General features: G+C 39.8%; 1 protein-coding gene across 8 annotated transcripts in view; it reads right to left on the bottom strand.

Annotated features, from left to right (window-relative positions):
- Positions 1 to 19,555, bottom strand: part of UQCC1 (ubiquinol-cytochrome c reductase complex assembly factor 1) — a 99,147-nt gene extending 79,592 nt beyond the window's left edge. For 2 of the 8 annotated variants that reach the window (XM_072736032.1, XM_072736035.1), the window contains exons 1-2: positions 19,158 to 19,283; positions 2,768 to 2,872 (exon numbers count right to left, since the gene is read on the bottom strand). In XM_072736032.1, coding sequence (XP_072592133.1) covers positions 2,768 to 2,872; positions 19,158 to 19,181 — 129 coding nt within the window. In that variant the 5' untranslated portion in view covers positions 19,182 to 19,283. Of the gene's footprint in view, positions 1 to 2,767; positions 2,873 to 8,748; positions 8,910 to 19,157 lie in introns of all 8 variants that reach the window. The other 6 variants (XM_026009825.2, XM_072736034.1, XM_026009823.2 and 3 more) reach the window with 6 other exon arrangements.
- Between the last annotated feature and the right edge of the window lie 2,054 nt (positions 19,556 to 21,609).

Here is a 21,609-nt window from a genome sequence, read left to right as displayed (position 1 = left end):
GGTTATAGAAGATACTAACATTAGAGAAAGCTAGACGAAGAGTATATGGGAACCCTACCATTTTTACAACTTTTCTGTAAGTGTAAATTATTTCAAAATTTTTAAAAATGTTTTTAAAGCAGACTCATCAAAGTATGACAGAACTTCAAAAGGTTATTTAGGAAAGACAGAGGTGAGAATACAATGTCCCTAGCTTGGGATCCCTGGATGGCGCAGCGGTTTGGCGCCTACCTTTGACCCAGGGCGTGATCCTGGAGACCCGGGATCAAATCCCACGTCAGGCTCCCGGTGCATGGAGCCTGCTTCTCCCTCTGCCTATGTCTCTGCCTCTCTCTTTCTCTCTCTGTGTGTGACTATCATAAATAAAAAATAAAAAATAAAAAAATAAAAAAAAAACAATGTCCCTAGCTTTTTGAAAATGGTAACAGGGTTATATAGCATTGGACATTACCTTTGAGATCATCTGATACTATCATTCAACCAACGAAGAATTCTTTTATGTTATGCCCTTAACAGTCTTCCAACCATTGCCTGAATATTTCTAGTAACAGAAAATTTACTATGTCAAAATACACAAGACAAAATCAGACAGGGAGACAAACCATAAGAGACTCTTAATCATAGGAAACAAACTGAAAGTCGCTGGAAGGGGGAAGGGTGCCAGGAGGACAGGGTAACTGAGTGATGAGCACTAAGGAAGGCATGTGATATAATGAACACTAAGTATTATATAAGACTAATGAATCACTGAGCTCTACATCTGAAACCAATAATACATTATATGTTAATTAACTGAATTCAAATAATTTTTTAAAAATACTGCCCACACATTCCATGACCCCACAATTCTAATTACCACAAAGTTCTCCATTCTGAGCTAAATCTGCCTTCTTGTCAAGACATGTACGTGAGGAAAACCAGAGTTTTCCAACAAGGGGTCTTCAAAGTGGGAAGATGTGCCAATGAGGCACAATATGACAAAATGTCCAGTTTATTTACATTGGCTAAAATTACATCTTGTCAGCATGAGATAAACCATCCTAAGTTATTTACATGAATGCTTTGCTATAATGCTGTCCCAAAACCTAATACAGTATCTGGTACATATTAGGTACTTAAGAAATGTTTATTGATGGAAAGAATGAGGTACAAGTCTGAGATTCACCTGAAGAGTTACCCCTCCACCACCTATGCACACAGAAAAACAAATGACTTAGAATTCTATGATAAATCCCATTAAAATTTTCCAATAGACAAAAATTAACAGAACATACTCCAACTCTGAAAAGAAATAGCTATATGACTACACAAAGTAGAATGCCTCCTCTGTACAGAGATATTCTTTATTTATTCAACATATATTTAGCGCCTACTCTGTGCCAGGGTTAATGAGAAGCCCAGGAAGTACAAGCACAAACAAAACATGTCCTCAGAAGGGCAAGGCTTACACACGTTAAAGAGAATTACACTATTTTAAATAGTTTTAGTATATTATATTTATGTGAATAAATTATATAACATAATTTACATTAAAATATTTTAATTGCATCAAATATGAAAAAGTTAATGACTACAGAAGGAATTCATATAAATTGGTAAGAAAAATAAATTTGCACAGATAAATGGAGAAATGATACAAGCATATGATTTTTTCAAACTAGAATTGATAAACATAGAAAAATATTTAATCCTGACAAATAAAGAAATACAAAGCAAAACAAGGTAACATTTTCTAACCAGTTAGTTTAAATTCTTTTTAAAACACCAAATTCAGAGGAGGTAATAATGAAATACTAGTTATATATACACTGCTGGTGGCACTATAAATTAAGACAACCTTATGGAGAGAGAAATTGCTCATATTCATTGACCCAGGGTATACCTTTGGAGAGAGAAATTGCTCATATTCATTGACCCAGGATATACCTTCCTAAGAATTTATCTTTAATAAATAATTTAAAATTTTAAAAACTATATATCAAGAAAATAGTAACTATTTAAAGCTTTAGTGGCAAAAAAATGGAAATAATTTTAATATCAAACAAAGCTTAAGTAAAGAGAATAACACATAGCCATTAAAAAAATTATTTATATAATCTATCTAACATGAATAATGTCTGCTTTAATAAGTGAAAAGGCACCAGAAAATAAAATTCTGTGGATATTTGTTAAGGTATCTAAGGAAAAAATTAGTACACATACACACACACATAAGGACTGGAAAAAAACCAGCAGATGTTTTCACGTTTGAGGTCATGGATGATTTTTATTTCCTTTATTACTAAATTATTTGTATAATTAACAAAAATCAGGAGAAAAAACTCTCAAGGAGGGTCCAAGGTAATGAATCATGTGGTCAATGGTAAACTAGGACTTCAAATAATTGTTCCTTGGATTTTGTGTTCATAAAAAGAAGAAAAAAAAAAAAGGAAGAAACATTTCTTACCCCAAATAAAAGTGGCACAATGTGGCTACAAAAAGAAAACTGAAGTTAACTCTGAGATGAATATCTGGAAACATTCCCAACAGTAAAAATCATCAGACTGTAGCATGGTATCCTAGGCTAAGTTCCACTGCTGGGGTATTTAGAAGCAACGCCCTAGACACCATACTGTAGGAATCAGTCCTGAGCTGGCACCACAGAGACCCAGAAGTGGTCTCATGAGGTTTTTCCATCACACAATTTGTTTGGCTAATCTATAAATATATGACATTTGCAAATAAACACTAAGGTTTTCATACCAAGCAAAGGAACAACAAACCTTACCTGGAAAGTACCAGACAGAGCCCTGCCCCACTGTCCCTGTGTAGAAGACACAGGTACCAATCGGCTACATACTGGAAACCACTGGGAAATGTTAATCCGGTTCCTCTAGAGAAAGAAAAAAAGTGTCTGTCAAGAATTTATAGCCAATTCCATGTATAGAAGTTTAGAAATCCTGCCAGAACAGGGTACATGAAAGGAGAACTTCCAAAATAAAACCAGGACCAACCCTCCCCATGCTCTTCTCTCTAAGGATAAGATGTATCCCTGCCTATTCCTGATCTACGAACTCTAGTAATGGTTGATTCAAGCAAGGGGACATGGGCTCCCTCTCAGGAGAGTAACAAAATAAGCAGACTTCAGGCATTTTACAATCAGATTATCATTTAAATAAGAGTTTGCAAAGCCTTTTCAAAAACACTGACCTGTCTGATCTTCACAGAATCCCTTTCTAATAAGCAGTATGGGATCACTATCATCCTCAAAAGGATGAAAAACAAGGGCTGAAACTTATAGGGTGGGAAAACACAGTAGGGCAATTTAATTTCCAAAACAGGTCAGCCCTGGTGGCGCAGCAGTTTAGCGCCGCCTGCAGCCCAGGGCGTGATCCTGGAGATCCTGGATGGAGTCCCACGTCAGGAGCCTGCTTCTCCCTCTGCCTGTGTCTCTGCCTCTCTGTGTGTGTGTGTGTCTCTATGAATAAATAAATAAAATCTTTAAAAAAAAATAATTTCCAAAACAAAAGAGGGAGATTAAATGGCTGTTAGAGTTATGACTGAAGTTCAGTTTTCCCCTCTGGTATTAGCTGAACCCAGAAAGGTCTTGGCCAAAGTAAAAGACTAGGCTGGGGAAAGGAAGAGCTCTACTTTGCTAAATGAGAAGCCTACTTTATTTTACAAACTTTATTGAAATACATTCCATTGTATAATGGCACTCATGTACATAGTACTGGAGATCTCTATTCTATGAACTAGCTCTGAGGGAGCCAAGGGTTTCTTTCACTTGACCTGTAGATCCTAAAGGGCCACAATGAGGACTGGATACACAAATAGTTTAAAAACACCTTGTCAGGGGTACCTGCGTGGTTCAGTAGGTTAAGCATTGGACTCTTGATTTCAGCTCAGGTCATGATCTCAGGGTTGTGAGATCAAGCCCCACTTCAGGCTCTGTGCTGAACACGGAACCTGCCTAAGATTTTCTCCCTCTGCTTCTGCCCCCCACCCATTCCCCACCCTCTACTCTCACTCATGTTCACACACGTGCACACATTCTCTCTTAAAAAAAAAATAACAGCACATAGGGACGCCTGGGTGGCTCTGTGGTTGAGCCTCTGCCTTCAGCTCAGGACATGATCCCGGAGTTCCAGGATCAATTCCCTCATTGGGCTCCTTGCATGGAGCCTACTTCTCCCCCTGCCTGTGTCCCTGCCTCTCTCTGTGTCTCTCATGAATAAATAAATAAATATCTAAAAAACAAACAAACAAACAAACAAAAAAACATAAACTACTGTACTAGGAGTCAAAAGATCTGAATTCTAGTTTAAACTCAGCTATTTAGGGATCCCTGGGTGGCGCAGCGGTTTGGCGCCTGCCTTTGACCCAGGGCGCGATCCTGGAGACCCAGGATCGAATCCCACGTCGGGCTCCCGGTGCATGGAGCCTGTTTCTCCCTCTGCCTGTGTCTCTGCCTCTCTCTCTCTCTCTCTGTGACTATCATAAATAAAATAAATAAATAAATAAATAAACTCAGCTATTTAAATATGATCTTTACAAATAATTTAACCTCTACAATGCACAGGTTCCTCATATCAATTATTAGCAATACTTATGAGCACTTGCTATGTGCTGGGAACTTTTCTAGGTACTTTACATATATGAGCCCATTTAAAACTCACAATCAAGGGACACCTGGGTAGCTCAGTGGTTGAGTGTCTGCCTGCAGCTCAGGGTGTAATCCCGAGTCCTGGGATCAAGTCCCACATAGGCTCCCTGTGCCTATGTCTCTGCCTCTGTCTCTCATGAATAAATAAATAAAATCTTAAAAAAAAAAACCCTCACACTCAGCACCTGGGTGGCTCAGTCAGTTAGGTGTCTACCTTCAGTTAAGGTCAGGATCCCAGAGTCCTAGGATCCATCCCAATAATGGGGAGCCTGTTTCTCCCTCTCCTTTCCCCACTTCCCCTGCTTGTGCTTTCTCATTCTCCCTCTCTCTGTCAAATAAAAAAAAAAAAAAAAGCTCACAATCACCACCCAATGACTAAGAGTATTGCTATTATCCCATTTATATGAATAAAGAAACTGAAGTATAGATAGGATAAGTAATTTCCCAAAATCACATAGTTAATATAGTGAGAAGGTTAAGATCTAAACCCAGACAGCCGGGGATCCCTGGGTGGCGCAGCGGTTTAGCACCTGCCTTTAGCCCAAGGCGCGATCCTGAAGCCCCAGGATTGAATCCCACGTCGGGCTCCTGGTGCATGGAGCCTGCTTCTCCCTCTCCCTCTGCCTGTGTCTCTGCCTCTCTCTCTCTCTCTCTCTCTGTGTGACTATCATAAATAAATACAAAAATAAAAAATAAAATAAAATAAACCCAGGCAGCCCAACTCCAGAATCCAGGCTCATTTACGGGAATATTTCCAAAATCTCTCCTAACATTCTATGATCTAGTCTTGAAACAATTAAAACACAGTATAGTACAATGCAAAGAGCCATATACTTGGGACTCAGAAAGCACTGGCTCCACTGTGAACTAAAAGCCTTTGTCATCTCTTCTATAAAATAAAGAAAAAATCCCTACTTCTCAAGATTTAAGAAATATCAACAAATGTATCTTGCAGCATGTCCAACTCAATAAATACTAAGTTGAATCTGAATCTCCATTTCCTCATGAGTAGACAGGAAGGGATAGGGGTGATGTGAAGAAAGGTGTAGAGATTTTATTTTTTTTTTAAGTTTTATTTATTTATTCATTCATGAGAAACAAAGAGAGAGAGAGAGAGAGAGAGAGAGAGGCAGAGATACAGGCAGAGGGAGAAGCAGGCTCCATGCAGGGAGCCCAACGTGGGACTCGAGCCTGGGTCTCCAGGATCACGCCCTGGGCTGAAGGCGGGGCTAAACCGCTGAGCCACCCAGGCTGCCCAGGTGTAGGGATTTTAAACCTAGAGATGTTTTCTTTTTTTTTTTTTCTTTTTTTTTTTTTTTTAAGATTTTATGTATTTATTCATAGACACAGAGAGAGAGGCAGAGACACAGGCAGAGGAAGAGAAGCAGGCTCCATGCAGGGAGCCCGATGCGGGACTCATCCTAGGTCTCCTGGATCACACCCCAGGCTGCAGGCGGCGCCAAACCGCTGCGCCACCAGGGCTGCCCTAGAGATGCTTTCTAAAGTGTCTCACAGTTTTAAAACTGTATAACTATTTTTAATATACCACTCACAACACCTTATGTTTTAAATGAAAAGCAAAGTTTCAAAATATTTTATTTCAGCTGAGATCTGATCTGTTGGGATAATGTTCAAATAAGAGATAGTTACTGGCTTTTTGTTTACTAACACTGAATCATTCAATGTTAGAAGTTCCTTTCCTAAAAATATAAATATGGGATAAGATGAAATTTCTGCATATTCAAGCCCAAAGCAAGGGAAGAAAAGTAAAGGGAAATTACAAGTAGGAACAATGCAAACTTTTGAAAGATTTTCTGGAGAATTTCATCATATTTTTCACCACGTCAACATATTTTTCCTCTGTAATTTTGGTTCTACTTGGTTTTATGCCAATATCTTAAATTAGTTCTTATTAGAAGAAAGAAGCAATCAGCTCTGTTCTTTCCTTCTCCAATCCTACAACAATTTTTGTCCAAACCCTTAACTGAAACTGAAGTGCAGCAGAGAGTGTCTAAATCCCAAGACTGTTATTAAATAGCTGTGTAACCCTGAACTAGTTATTCAACATTCTGGACCTCCATTTTCCCTTATATAAAATGGGAATAATAAAAAGTACCTCACAGGAGTATTCCAAGGATCATTTATAAAAGCATCTCAAGAAAACTAAAACACATAAAATCATCATGACTGTTATTAACAATTGTTAATAACAATAGTTGAATTATGTATATAAGCTTCTCTTTAATAAAAAATTAAAAAAAAAAAAAAAGGGATCCCTGGGTGGCGCAGCGGTTTGGCGCCTGCCTTTGGCCCAGGGCGCGATCCTGGAGACACGGGATCGAATCCCACGTCAGGCTCCCGGTGCATGGAGCCTGCTTCTCCCTCCACCTGTATCTCTGCCTCTCTCTCGCTCTCTGTGTGACTATCATAAATAAATAAAAAAATTAAAAAAAAAAAAAAAGCTTCTCTTTTCACCAGCAAACTGTCATAGCAGCAAGAACCATTTTTTAAAAATATTGTTTTGAACCTGATAGTCCCTTTCTCAAAAGCTTGTGGTGCCTCCAAGTGCTCCCTTTAGTCAAACTTAAACACCCAATCTTTACCAAATAGACTCCTCTAGACTCAACTTTATTCTTACATACTCTGCCTTGTATTCTCCATTCAGGAGTTCCAAAACTTGACTCAGATCCTCTGGTTTGGGAATTACTGCTCCTCTCCACACAAGCTAATCCCCTTCTAGTCATTTCCTCTGGGAATCTCTTCTTCCCTCTTACCCAACCCATGAGCTCATTACCTTCAAGAAGTGTCCCCAGACTCAGGTACTGGTTCTACGGACTCTACTTGGTTCATTTTCCTCCCCACGTTTCCCAGTACTTCATTTATAAATATAAACCTGTGAAAGTACTTATCTCCCTTGTACAGGTACTAACATATTAGGCCTATAACAATTAGCAACCTCAACTCTCAAGTTTAGGAAAACATTTATAGCCACTTCCAATGGTTATTACTGCTTTAACTTAGGATAATATATACACCATAACAAAACAGAAATTGGTTTTATTGTCCTTTTTGGCCTCATCAATACCTCAAAACCAAAACTTTAAAGACAAGTTTCATGTTTTTATTTCCTGTTCATATTGTAATTGCAGATTGCAAATGATTTTACATTTGTACTTCAAAATATTCTGACATACCAATTTTTCAACTATACCTTAATCAGTCCAATGACCAGCCTTTTGCTGAATGTGGTTTTAAGATACAGTATTTTCTTTGGCTTACTAATGAACAGGAAAAGGCTTTACAGGGAGCCCATTCTTCTATTCTCTATAGTTTTATGTTAATAAAGTGAACACAAACACTGAGTTATTAGCAAATACTGAATAATCACCCCTAGGGTAAAAAGAAGCTTAGGTTCCTGCAAGCCTCTGATCACAACATTTTCATCAATCAATACATAACCTTGTGTGTTTCTGTTAAAGATATCTTAGTTACATATTATACATGTGTAATAAAATACATATAAAATAAATGTGTGTATATATATGTATGTATATGTATATAGTATATACATATAGTTGATTCATTAACATTGAACTCATGGCCAATAGCACTGTGTTACTCACTCCTGAACAATATTTATCTAACACATAAATTTTCTCTGTAAGGAACATCACAGCCTTCTTGTCCTTAGCAACACTAGATAGCACAAGATGGCACTAATATTTCAAGGCCATATTAAACACGAAAATCACCAAAAAACCACAAAAATGCAAAAAACATGGCATTAATTAGACCGTGAAAAGGATATCTGTTTATCTGTTTATCTAAAATAAGAAATTAAGAATATCTATCTCAGCTAGGAACTTGCATATTGCAGCTCAAATTTTTCACTCCTCTGCATATATCCATAAATGACCACAAAAGTGCCATGAGTACTGATTTTGGGATTATAAATAAAATTTAACAAGTATAATGAATTAAAAAATACAGAATCTATGAATAATGAAGATTGACCAGAGTCACCAAATCTACTCTGCAAATGTCCACTGGTTCCTGTACTCTGAATACTCATCCAATTACATAACCCAAAGGATAAACACTACCTTAGCAAACTGTCCTGCAAGTTACAAAGTGGCATGCTATAAAAGGATACTTAGAAGGAGCAGAGAATGTTCAATCATTCCTTCCATAATAACTGAATACTCTGCCTCTTCCCATTTTGTTGGAGGTGTCCAATCCAAGCTTCTTAAAAGACTGATTAAATCTGGGAGAGATTGAAGCAAATCAGTAAATATATTAAGATTTAGCAAACAAGCATATATATTATTACAAATATTAAGAGTTTCTATTAGAGAAAAGAGTTAACAAGTATGAAAAGGCAGAAAGGTACAATAAGCCCTGTGATCCTAGGGTGAATTTAGAGTAACTAGTATGGGTTTTTAATATGTATAGATAAATACAGAAACAGATGTGTGTTTATGGCCTGGGTGGCTCAGCAGTTGAGCATCTGCCTTCAGCTCAGGACATGATCCCAGGACCTAGGATGGAGTCCTACATCAGGCTCCTTGCAGGGAGCCTGCTTCTCCCTCTGCCTGTGTCTCTGTCTCTGCCTCTCTCTCTCTCTCTCTCTCTCTCTCAGGGAGCCTGCTTCTCCCTCTGTGTCTCTGCCTCTCTCTCTCTCTCTCTCTCTCTCTCTGTCTCTCATGAATAAATAAAATCTTTTTTTAAAGTGTGTTTATGTATATGTATACACATACATATACTTCCTATCCCTGTCTTGATAGGTGCTAGGGGCAATAACTACATCTAGTATTCAGGCTTAGTTTCTAAATAGCAATATTCACTAAAAAGGACTAGTCTTCTTCAGAGAAAAGTTGACATCGGAATGAAGTTGATGCTCCTTAAAGCCTTATTTGCAAAGAACCAGCATTATTTGAACTGTTTAGTAGTTGTTTTTTTAAAGACTTTATTTATTTACTCATGCAGACACAGGGAGAGAGAGGCAGAGGGAGAAACGGGCTCTGTGCAGACAGCCTGATGTAGGACTCGATCCCAGGACCCTGGGATCATGTCCTGAGCCAAAGGTAGACACTCAACCACTGAGACACCCAGGTGTCCCTGTTTAGTAGTTCTTTGGAAGACTTCATTGGTAAGGCTGTCCTGGACCTCACCCAATATGAAAAATGTTTCCCCAGGAGCACTGGCTCAAAACAAATAGAGGCAATTGTTTAACTTCACGGCTGCCTAAGGCAGTATATAATACTTGTGGGAAAAAATAGGCTAACAAAAAAGCTTAAAAGGAAAAGCAAAAGAATGAGCTGTTCACAAGGACTTTGAAAAGGTCTAACATACTCCTGGGAATGTGAAGGCCATGCATATGCACAGGGCTGTGTACATGAATAGGAAAGACCTGAGACTCCTGGTTGACCTTGATGCTCCTCACAAGTAGGAGTGAAGTTCAAGACAGAAATGTTAAATGACTAGTAGAATGTTGATGGTATGCCCCTACATGTGCACAGTCCCTCAGCAAAAACCAGAAGACTTATTGGTTCTAAATATTTAAGGAAGTCTCCAATTACTATCTGACCACTAAGCTAACTGAGCAGAGACCACTCCACAAAGAGTACAGACTTTACAGAATTAATTCAGAAAGGTCACTAAACAGAAAAATAATAACAAACTCTGGAAAAGGACAGAGCTGATTTCCAGAGCTGCCACACTGTATTATTTAAAATGTCCAGTTTTCAACCAAAAAAAAAAAAAAAAAAAAGAGTATGAAACATGTAAAGAAATAAAAAAGCATGGCCCATACACAGAGAGGGTAAAATCTATAGAAACTGTCCCTGAGGAAAAAAATGAAAAAGAAAGAAATTGTCCCTGAGGAAGTTCAGGTGTTAGACAAACTAGACAGACTTTGAACCAGCTATTTTAAATGTAAAAAGAGAAACCACACCTAAGGAATTATAGCAGAGTATAAGAATGCTATCTCACCAAATAGAGAATATCAACAGAGAGATTATTTTTTTAAAAAAAATAGAAATTCTTGTGTTGAAAAGAATAAATAAGGATCCCTGGGTGACTCAGTGGTTGAGCGTCTGCCTGAATTCAGCTCAGGGTGGGATCCCAGGGTCCAGGATCGAGTCCCACAACAGGCTTTCTGCAGGAAGCCTGCTTCTCCCTCTGCCTGTGTTTCTGCCTCTCTCTGTGTGTCTCATGAATAAAATAAAATAAAATCTTAAAAAAAAAAAAAGAATAAATAAAATGAACATTTCACTAGAGGAGTTAAACAGCAGATCTGAAGAAGAGAAAATCAGTGACCATGAAAATAGGTCAACTGAGATTATCCAGACGAAGGAACAGAACGAGAAAAGAATGAAAAAATTTCACAGAGCTGCAGAGAGCTATGGGATACCATCAAATGTACCAACACAGGTATTATGGGAGTTTCAGAAGGACACAAGAGAAATACAGGGACAGAAAAATATCTGAAGAAATATTGGCAGAAAACATCCCAAATTTGATAAAAACCATCAATCTAGAAATCCAAGAAGCTCAACTAACTCGAGTAGCATAAATTCAGAGGAATCTATAAATAGACATATCATAATCAAGCTGTTGAAAGACAGACATAGAATCTTGAAAGGAGGAAGAGAAGCTATTCAACATGTATAAGAGATGCATGAAAACATTAACAGCTGATTTATCCTCAGAAGCCATGGAGGACAGAAGGCAGTGGAATGAAAAATTAAGACAAAAAATAAGAAAATTTGTCAACAGCAGACCTGCTCTTCAGCAAATACTAAAGGCTGAAATGAGACCTCTGACACTACAGTAACTCAAATCCACATGAAGAAATACAGGACATGATAAAGGAAACTATTTAGATAAATTAAAAATACAGCATAAATGTTTTTTTTTGTTTATAATTCTTTTTATTTCTGTTTTTATTTTTAACTTAAAGGGCAACTGCATAAAGAAGTAATTGTAAATCTATGCTGATGTACACATGATGTATAATATATAATTTGATGACACTAATGGCATGAGGGACTCAGGAAGGAATGGAGCTAAACAGAATTAAAGTTTTTATATATTACTGAAATCAAGTTGATATTAATTCAAACTAGATTGTTATAATTGTAATCTCCATGGAAAACACAAAGAGAAAATAACAACAACAACAACCAAAAAAAAAAAACCAGGGGCAGCCCTGGTGGCCCAGAGGTTTAGCGCTGCCTTCAGCCCGGGGTGTGATCCTGGAAACCTGGGATCGAGTCCCACGTCAGGTTCCCTGCATGGAGCCTGCTTCTCCCTCTGCCTGTGTCTCTGCCTCTCTCTCTCTCTCTGTCTGTCATGAATAAATAAATAAAAATCTTAAAAAAAAAACAGTAAAATTTTATACCATATGCAAAAATTAACTCAAAATGTATCAAAGACCTAAACATACAACCTAAAATTATGAAACTCTTAGAAGAAAACATAGGGAAAAGCTTGATGACATTGGATTTGGCAATGATTTCCTGGATATGACACCAAAGCCCGGGCAACAAGAGAAAAAATAGTTAAGTTAGCCTTCATCAAAATTAAAAACTTTTGTGTATCAAAGAATACTATCAACAAGACAACTATCAAAAAGAAAACCCATGGAATGGGAGAAAGTACTTGCAAATCTTCATTTGATAAGGCACTAAATCCAGAATATACTAAAAAGAAAAAAATTACTACAACTCAACAACAAAAAACTCAATTAAAAAAATGGTCCAAGGGGCAGCCTCGGTGGAGCAGCGGTTTAGCGCCGCCTGTAGCCCAGGGTGTGATTCTGGAGACCCGGGATCGAGTCCCACGTCAGGTTCCCTGTGGAGCCTGCTTCTCCCTCTGCCTGTGTCTCTGCCTCTGTGTGTGTGTGTGTGTGTCTGTCATGAATAAATAAACAAAGGCATTTAAAAAAAAAATGGTCCAAGGACTCACATAGACAATTGTCCAATGATATATAAATGGCCAACGTGCATTAAAATATGCTCCACATCACTAATCATTAGAGAAATACAAGTCAAAACTACAATGAGAAAATCATCTCACACTCACTATGATGGCCACTTGGGTGGCTCAGTCGGTTAAGTATCCAACTCTCAATTTTGGCTCAGGTCATGATCTCAGGGTTGTGAGATCGAGCCCCACCTCAGGCTCAGGCTCTGCACTGGGCATAGAGCCTGCTTAAGATTCTCTCTCTCCTTCTCCCTCTGCCCTCTTCCCCCACCCTGTTCCTGTAGTGTGTTCTCTCTAAAAAAGAAAAAAGAAAAGAAAAGAAAAGAAAAGAAAAGAAAAGAAAAGAAAAGAAAAGAAAAGAAAAGAAAAAAGGATGAACACTATGAAAAAAAGAAAGAAAATAACAAGCATTAGCAAAGATGTAGAAAAAGCCCTTATGCTTTCCTGGTGGGAAGGTAAACTGGTGCAACCACTGTGGAAAATAAAATGGCAAATGCTCAAAAACTTATACACAGAATTCCCATATGATCCAATAATTCTACTTCTGAATATATAACCAAAGGAAGTGAAAAAAGGGACTTGAACAGATAATATATACCCATGTTCATGGCAGCACTATTTCATAATAGCCAAAAGATGGAAGTAACCCAAGTGTCTGTCCTCAGATGAATGGGTAAACAAAATATGGTGTGTGTGTATATATATATATATATATATATACACACATGCACACACACATATACACAATGGAATATTATTCAGCCTTAAGAAGGAAGGAAATTCTGACACATGCTGTAACACAAAAGAACCCTGAAGACATAGGCTAAGTGAAGTACACCAGTCATAAAAGGACAAATATCATATGATCCCACTAATATGAAGTACCTAGAGTGGTCAAAATCATAAAAACAGAAAGAATGGTGATTGCCTGGAGCTAAGTAGAGGCAGGCATGGTGATTTATCATTTAATAGGTAGAATTTCAGTTTTGCAAGATAAAAAGAGTTCTGTGATTGATGGTTGTGATGGCAGCACAAAAATGTGAATATATTAATGCTAAAGAACTGTATAGTTAAAAATTATTAAAGTAGTATATTTTGTATTATGTATTTTACTACAATTTTTTTAAAAAGTACAGAGAGGCACCTGGATGGTGCAGTCACTTAAGCATCCAACTCTTGGTTTCAGCTCAGGACATGATCTCAGGGTTGTGAAATAGAGCCCAAAGTCCAGCTCCGCCCTCAGTGTGGAGTCTGTTTGAATTTCTCTTTCCCTCTCCCTCTTCTCCTCACCCCTTCACACACTCTCTCTCAAATAAATAAATAAATCTTAAAAAAAAAAAAAAAAAAAAAAAGAGTAGCTGTCTGCAACTTCTACTACTGTCAAAGTAAAGCAAAAATGATCACCAATGCCCAGGACTGCTCATAAAACCATGAACAAGTCCCACTCTACTACTCAAATGTCTAGTTCCTCTACTGGAGCTAGTCAGCAATAGTAGTGTTTTAGCTTCCTCCTGCTTCCTAAACCCATCGTTAGAGAAGGGAAAAGGGGAAAAACTAAGGAGAAACTAATGAGAATGTTTTAGGAATACTACTTCTCTGGGTTCAAATTTCTTAAAATGGAGAAATAGTGCCTACCTTTTCAAAAGGCTATTGTCAGGATTAAGTAAATTCACATATACAAAGTATTTAAGAGCACTTACCACATGGTAAATGCCCTATAAATGTTAAACATCTCCTTTCTTTCCTTTCTTTCTTTTTAGAGAGGGAGAGTGAGAATGCGTGCATGCATGGAGGTGGAGGGGGCAAAGGGAGAGAGAATCTCAAATAGACTCCCTGCTGAGCGCAGAGCCCTATGTGGGGCTGGATCGCAGGACCCTAAGATCATGACATGAGCTGAAATCAAGAGTCCAACACTTAGGGCAGCCCTGGTGGCGCAGCGGTTTAGCGCGCCGCCTGCAGCCCAGGGCGTGATCCTGGAGACCCTGGATCGAGTCCCACGTCAGGCTCTGCATGGAGCCTGCTTCTCCCTCTGCCTGTGTCTCTGCCTCTCTCTCTCTGTGTCTCTATGAATAAATAAATAAAATCTTTAAAAAAAAAAAAAAAAGTCCAACACTTAACCGACTGAGCCACCCAAGCGCCCTGGTAAATGCCCTAAAAATGTTAGCTATCCATATTCTTGCCTAGGAAATCTCAACATCTTATTTCAACTACATCCTCTATCTCAGCTTACCTACTATCTCCTGAACACCAACTCTCCAGCTGCTTAAAAAAAAAAAAACAAACAACAAAACACCACCATCTCCAGCTGGATATGTTCAGTGAAGGACACTGCTATATTAACTCAGACATCAAAGGCAGACCCGGGACTCACTATTAAACATCCCTCTCCCTTACCCTCATATCTAACTTTTCACCAACTCCTATAGCCGGTTTCCTCAATACTTGTTGAAATCATCCCTTCCTCTTTAACCACACTTTCCCTCTTAGTACAGGCCTTCCTCACTTCTTCTAGGATTACTTGAGTAACTTCTGACTGGCCTTCAGGACTTGAATCTCAGCCCTCTGATCCATTCACAAGTGCTACAGTGATCTATTAAAGAAAAAATCTAATAGCAGGCATGAGGGTTTATTACAATGAGTTTTTTTTTTAACATTTTTGTACTTTGAAAATAAAAATTTTTAATTTAAATTTAAAAATGAGAGGAGAGGCACCTGGCTGGCTCGTTGGTAGAGCATTCAACTCCTGATCTCAGGGCCATGAGTTCAAGACGCACGTTGGGTATAGAGCTTATTTAAAAAAAAAAAAAAATTAAAAAGACCACAGCTTTAAAAAAACAAACAAAAATTTAAAAAATAAAAATAGAAAATGAGAAAAGAAACTAAAGCGTTCTCCTGATCAGTGATGATTGCAGGGGCAGAACAATAGGAGAAAAGGACTTGCAAAAGAACACAAAGAAATTTTGGGGCAGGAGTGACATGTTCAATATTTTTATTGTGGTGATAACTTTTCAAGTGTATATCTATGTTAACAGTTATCAAATTGTATAATTAAATAAGTACAACTTATTGTGTGTCAATTATTCTTTAAAAATAAAAATAAGTGTTTCAAAAACCTTTAGAAACAAACTTTTGCCCTAAATACAGACACTTTGACATAGATGTCATCTACAGCGTGACAGATGATGCCAAGCAATAAAAATATACATCACTGTCACAGACTACCTGCCTATCTCCAGCAGAATTCACAAAAGGTCAGGGAATGCATAACCTTGTCCTAGAACCTAGTCTCCAGGGCCAGGTGCAAACTGGGGACCACAGGAAACCAGCCTGGACACTGAGCTGTTATCAGTTCACATGAGGTTGCACACCATTCAAACCTCCTCAGTGTGCACTTGCAGCTTACCCATGATGCATCTCCTCCCTTTGCCCATTTGAAAAACTCAGGGTCTCACCCTATAGAAACATCTTAGTGGTTTATATAATAGGCACGAGAGCAACTTGAGAATGAAGATCGGGTTGTTTTCAACTTGAAAATTATTTGAAAATAAATAAGTAGTTAATTATTTGGAGGGAAAACCCTATTAAAAATAAATCTTCTCTTGCTTAAACTATTTTCAAAGGCTCTCCTCTGCCTCAGGATAAACCTCTAATCCTAACCATGAAACACAAGGCTCTGACTCCTCTCCTGATACTTCCCCATAAATGTCCCTGGGTCAAGCCAACAGATAATGTGTACAGTTCTTGACTGTCATTAGTAGCATAAGCTAACGCTTCTCTTCCGTGCTCTCTCTCCCATTCTCTATCTAGTGCTCTCACTCCGTTCAGGCATCTCTCCCTGATGGATGCTTATACTCAACCTGAATTAGGTGTATCTCTACTCTGCTCCTGTAGCACCTAGTACAAACTTCTATCACAGCATCTCAAATATTTTATTAGTAGTCCTCTTTTCTGTTCTCCTATTAGATTATAAACTTGACAGAAAGATCTATGTTTTGCATCCTCAGTCCCTTAGGTAGTCCTTAGAATGTAGTAAACTCTCAAAACAGTTGTTAAACTAAAAGGAAGGGAAGAAAAGCACTTGAATGTCGCCTGTATCAATCGATCTTCTGATCAATCCTAGCAAAATTACTGTTAAGAAAATCAGAGGTTCAGAGAAGAAGTTAGGTGACTTGCTCAAGGTCACATTCATAGTAAGTAATGGAGCCAAGCTTTCAACCAAGGCACTTCAAACTCCTAGACGGGTAGATTTCCTATATTTGTGAATTCCTCAGAGCCTAACTCAAATATCTCTTCAGAATAGGTAATCAATCAATATATGCTGTTTTCATGTTTACTGCCACTTTCAACAAGTCCTAAGGGAGATTCCATTGCTTTGTCACACAGCACATATAATTGATATAATCTGATTCTATCATATAATAAGAGGCCTTTAAAGAATCACAGTATAAAGTGAAAGTGATTTTTAAACCTAAAAAGGTGGGATCCCTGGGTGGCGCAGCGGTTTGGCGCCTTCCTTTGGCCCAAGGCGCGATCCTGGAGACCCGGGATCGAATCCCACGTCGGGCTCCCGGTGCGTGGAGCCTGCTTCTCCTCCCTCTGCCTGTGTCTCTGCCTCTCTCTCTCTCTCTCTGTGACTATCATAAATAAAATAAAATAAAATTCTTAAAAATAAATAAATAAATAAATAAATAAACCTAAAAAGGTAAAAGTGACTTTCCTTATTTAAATTTGGTTTTTAGGGATCCCTGGGTGGCACAGCGGTTTGGCGCCTGCCTTTGGCCCAGGGCGCGATCCTGGAGACCCGGGATCGAATCCCACATCGGGCTCCCGATGCATGGAGCCTGCTTGTGTCTCTGCCTCTCTCTCTCTCTCTGTGATTATCATAAATAAATAAAAAAAATTTTAAAAAAATAAATTTGGTTTTTATCAAAAAAGATGAACAGAAAAGAATAAATAGAAAAAAAAAGACTAAAAGAGGGCAGCTAGGTGGTTTCTATGGATGCTATCACCTATGAATAAATCTGCAACAATCCACACACTTGGGCAAGAATATTTAATGTATCTAGGACAGCTACTAACTTCCAAGACAAATAAAGGTGTTCATTTCAGATGTATAGACCAATAAACTTGTCCTCTTTTCCATGACATATCCACCTTAAAAACTAAGTAACTTAGGACATCCAGGGGACTGGCTGGCTCAGCGGTTGAGCGTCTGCCCGTTGGCTCAGGGCATGATCCTGGGGTCCTGAAATCGAGTCCCACATCGGGCTAGAAGCAGGGAGTCTGCTTCTCTCTCTGCCTACATCTCTGCCTCTTTGCGTCTCTCATGAATGAATAAATAAATAAATAAAAGTTCTTTTAAAAATAAATAAATAAATAACTTAGGACATCCCAGTTGCAATTTCCAACAGCCGATTCTCAAATCTGAATCCATATCTGCCCTGGCATCAACAATTACTTCACCAAGTGAATCTTTAAGTTATATGAGCTCTTCTCCAAACACTTCCAAACAGCAACAGAGTCCCGCACTTTGCTAGGCTGACAAGTAACACAAGAGGTAAAACTGCAGTCCTTGTAAACCTAAACCGTACATAAAAAGATTAGAAACCTAAAGTGTAAGTAACAACTCACGAGACCGTCAGAGGCAGGAATGAAAAAGTGCTCTGAAGAACAATGTCCTTGACCCAATTTTTGAAAGACTTGCAAAATTGTAAATCCTCCCATCCCTCAATGATTAGTAACTAAGCTCTGTATCTTCCTTTTTCTGCCGTCACTTTCTTTCTCCTTGAGTTCCCAGATGTTAGGGTATGCTGGAAGGATAGGGACTGAATCACAAATACAGTAGTTTCCCATAAGGGTGCTAAGAAGTCTAGTAACCCTTCCTTACCTACTTCATTAACTCCTTCAACAAATATTTCTTGGACACCTATGACGTGCCATACACTGTGTTAGGAAAAGGAAAAACGACAGACACGAGCCCGGGTTTTGGGGCAGCTTTCAATGTGACAACCTGTAACAGTATTCCACTTAATCGTACAGTTACGAATTGTCTTGCCGATCTCGGAAACAAACCCAGAGAACCTCAGAAACCAAAGGGACTGCAAATTAACGTCGTTTTTTCCTATCGGGACACTGAGGCCCGAAAGTGACTCGTCCAAGGTCACACTGGGCATCAATGAACAGAAACTGGAACCCAGGTCTCCCGAAACTCCAATCACTGCCCCCACGTGCGGCCTTTCCCTGAAGGAAAAGCGGTCGCCTGAGGTGACTAAGGAAAAAGCAAACTTCGCCAAACTTTGGTCCGATGTCACTCTCTCCCTCCCCCAAAGCGGGGGAAGCCACCGCCAAAGAGAAGGTAGGGGGAAGTGGGACGCTGCCTCAGTTTCCCCCGCAGAGAGGCGGCCACGCAGCCTCGCTGCCACACAAGCTCCCCCCCTGCACTTTGCTCCAGTTTCTCCCGTCCTGCCCTCTCCGACTCCAACCCTGAGGCCCGGCGGCGACCGCAACAAATGATTCCTTCACTCACAAGGACTCGCACCAGCAACGCCATGTTCCTCTACAACCATTTCCGGGTGAAGGGTGGCCTTCCGGAGTCCCCGCGGCCCCCACCCCTGGTCTCTGTCGTCCTTTCGCCGGCGGGTGCCGGGCAACGGCGGCGCAGGCGCACAGAGGCCGCCGCGCTCACGAGCGCGCGCTTCCCCTTGCTGTGCGCGAGGCTGCCTGGCCCCGGCGCGCGCCTGCCGTTCTCTCCCTTCTCCCCGCACGTCACAGAGGTTCGAGTGCGCTCCGCAGCACCTGTCCTCCTTGACCCGAGGTCTCGGGCTTGTCAGAGCTCTCCCTGCCCCGCTTCACCCAGCCTCACTCCTCAGAGCCCCGTTGGCAGAAGGCTTCCAGATCCTACCCGCCCCTCCCCCCCATCCCTGCCCCTTGTCACTGGGAGATTGAAAGAAACAGGACTTTGGGGGATCCCAGCATTTAAGGGCTCCCTAGAAAAAGAACCTGAGAAGGAGTTGCAGAGGAACGCAGGAGAGTGTTCAGCTGAGTCCCGAAAGTCAGGGGACCAGGGTAGTCAATGGGGTGACCTGAGGCCTGAAGAGAAAAGAACCCTTGGGGTTTCTGGCTGGTTGGTGGTTTCATGGGAACATCTTTGAGTATTGATAGGAAACGATTGTGTAGGTGAGGATATGTAGGAAAGAAGGATGCAAGGAGTTTCTTGAGGAGGTGTGAGAGGATGGCCTTGGCTGGAGGACCTCTTATCCCAAGAGCGGTGGAGGAGAGAAGGTGTGGGTGGATGCTCCCGGGGCTTTACTGACAGCAAAGGGACAGGATGTTCAAGGCCTTCCTTCTTTTCATTCAGTCAACAAAGACTCAGTGAATGTTCACTATGTGCCAGTCACAAGACAGGTGTAGATAATGGCTTTGTGGGGCTCCTACACTGGTGGGAGAGGCACACAAAAATCTAGTAAACCAATGAAAAAATAATAATAATTAAAAATTGTGAAAAAAAATTATGGTAAGTGTTGAAGGCAACAACAAAGAGTGAAACTTAAGAATAACATAAGAGGCTACACTTCAAATAATATGGCCAGGTAAGGCCTCTCGGAGGAGATGACATATAAGACCCAAAGGATGAGAAGGGTCTAGCATTTGGAAGTGACTTTGAACATATTTTATCAGCAAGTATTGGGGAATGAGAAAGGAAAAAGGGATGCCTGGGTGGCTCAGCAGTTGAGTGTCTGCTTTCCCCTCAGGGCGTGATCCGAGAGTTTTGTTGTTGTTGTTGTTGTTGTTGTTGTTTATAGGAGTTCAATTTCCCAACAAATAGCGAATCACCCAGTGCTCATCTTGTCAAGTGGCCCCCTCACCCATTCATCCCAACCATCCACCCACCTCCCCTTCCATTACCCCTTGTTCGTTTCCCAGAGTTAGGAGTCTCTCATGTTCTGTCTCCCTCACTGATATTTTCACTCATTTTTCCTCCTTTCCCCTTTATTCCCTTTCACTATTTTTTATATTCCCCGAATGAATGAGGCCATATAATGTTTGTCCTTCTCAGATTGACTTACGTCTCTCAGCATAATACCCTCCAGTTCCATCCATGTGGAAGCAAATGGTGGGTATTTGTTGTTTCTAATGGCTGGGTAATATTCCATTGTATACATAGACCACAGCTTCTTTATCCATTCATCTTTCAATCCGGAAGATCTGGTATGGGGCTCCACGTTGGGCCCTCTGCTCAGCGGGGAGCCTGCTTCTCCCTCTCCTTCTGCCTGCCACTCTGCCTGCTTGTGCTCTCTGTCAAATAAATAAATAAAATCTTCTTTTAAAAAAGAGAGAGATAATTCCCTGCAAGGAGCCTGCTTCTCCCTCTGCCTATGTCTCTGCCTCTCTCTGTGTCTCTCGTGAATAAATTAATTAAATCTTTTTTTAAAAAGAGAGAGAGAGAGATCAGAGAGATAATCTTGTTAATCAGATTCAAGAAGCAACTGTGAGGGGTGCTCTGGGATCATGACTGACTGAGCCACCCAGGCACTCACTAAGTTTCCTTTTACCAGAACCTTGCATCCCAACTCCTTCCACTCTCTTAAAATTGAACTTCCTGGGATCCCTGGGTGGTGCAGCGGTTTGGCGCCTGCCTTTGGCCCAGGGTGTCATCCTGGAGACCCGGGATCGAGTCCCACGTCGGGCTCCTGTGTCTCTGCCTCTGTGTGTGTGTGTGTGTGTGTGTGTGACTATGATCAATAAATAAAGATTTAAAAAAAGAATTTGAACTTCCTTCCAGATATTTTGCAGTGCTTTCACATACATATACATATTCCCTCAGAAAATATAGCATTCTGGTTGGTTGGTTGATTGGTTGGTGTGGGTTTTCTTTCTCTTTTTTTTTTACTTATTTGTTATTCTTTTTTGGACAACATTCTTTTTTGCTCACTGAAAGAAATTTTATCTTTTTAATTTTTTAATTTAAATTCAGTTAA

The sequence above is a fragment of the Vulpes vulpes genome, chromosome 14 (assembly GCF_048418805.1).
Source record: "Vulpes vulpes isolate BD-2025 chromosome 14, VulVul3, whole genome shotgun sequence".
Taxonomy (NCBI): Eukaryota; Metazoa; Chordata; class Mammalia; order Carnivora; family Canidae; genus Vulpes; species Vulpes vulpes.
Note: the sequence above shows the minus strand (reverse complement) of the source record. Positions and strands in the feature narration are given on the sequence as shown.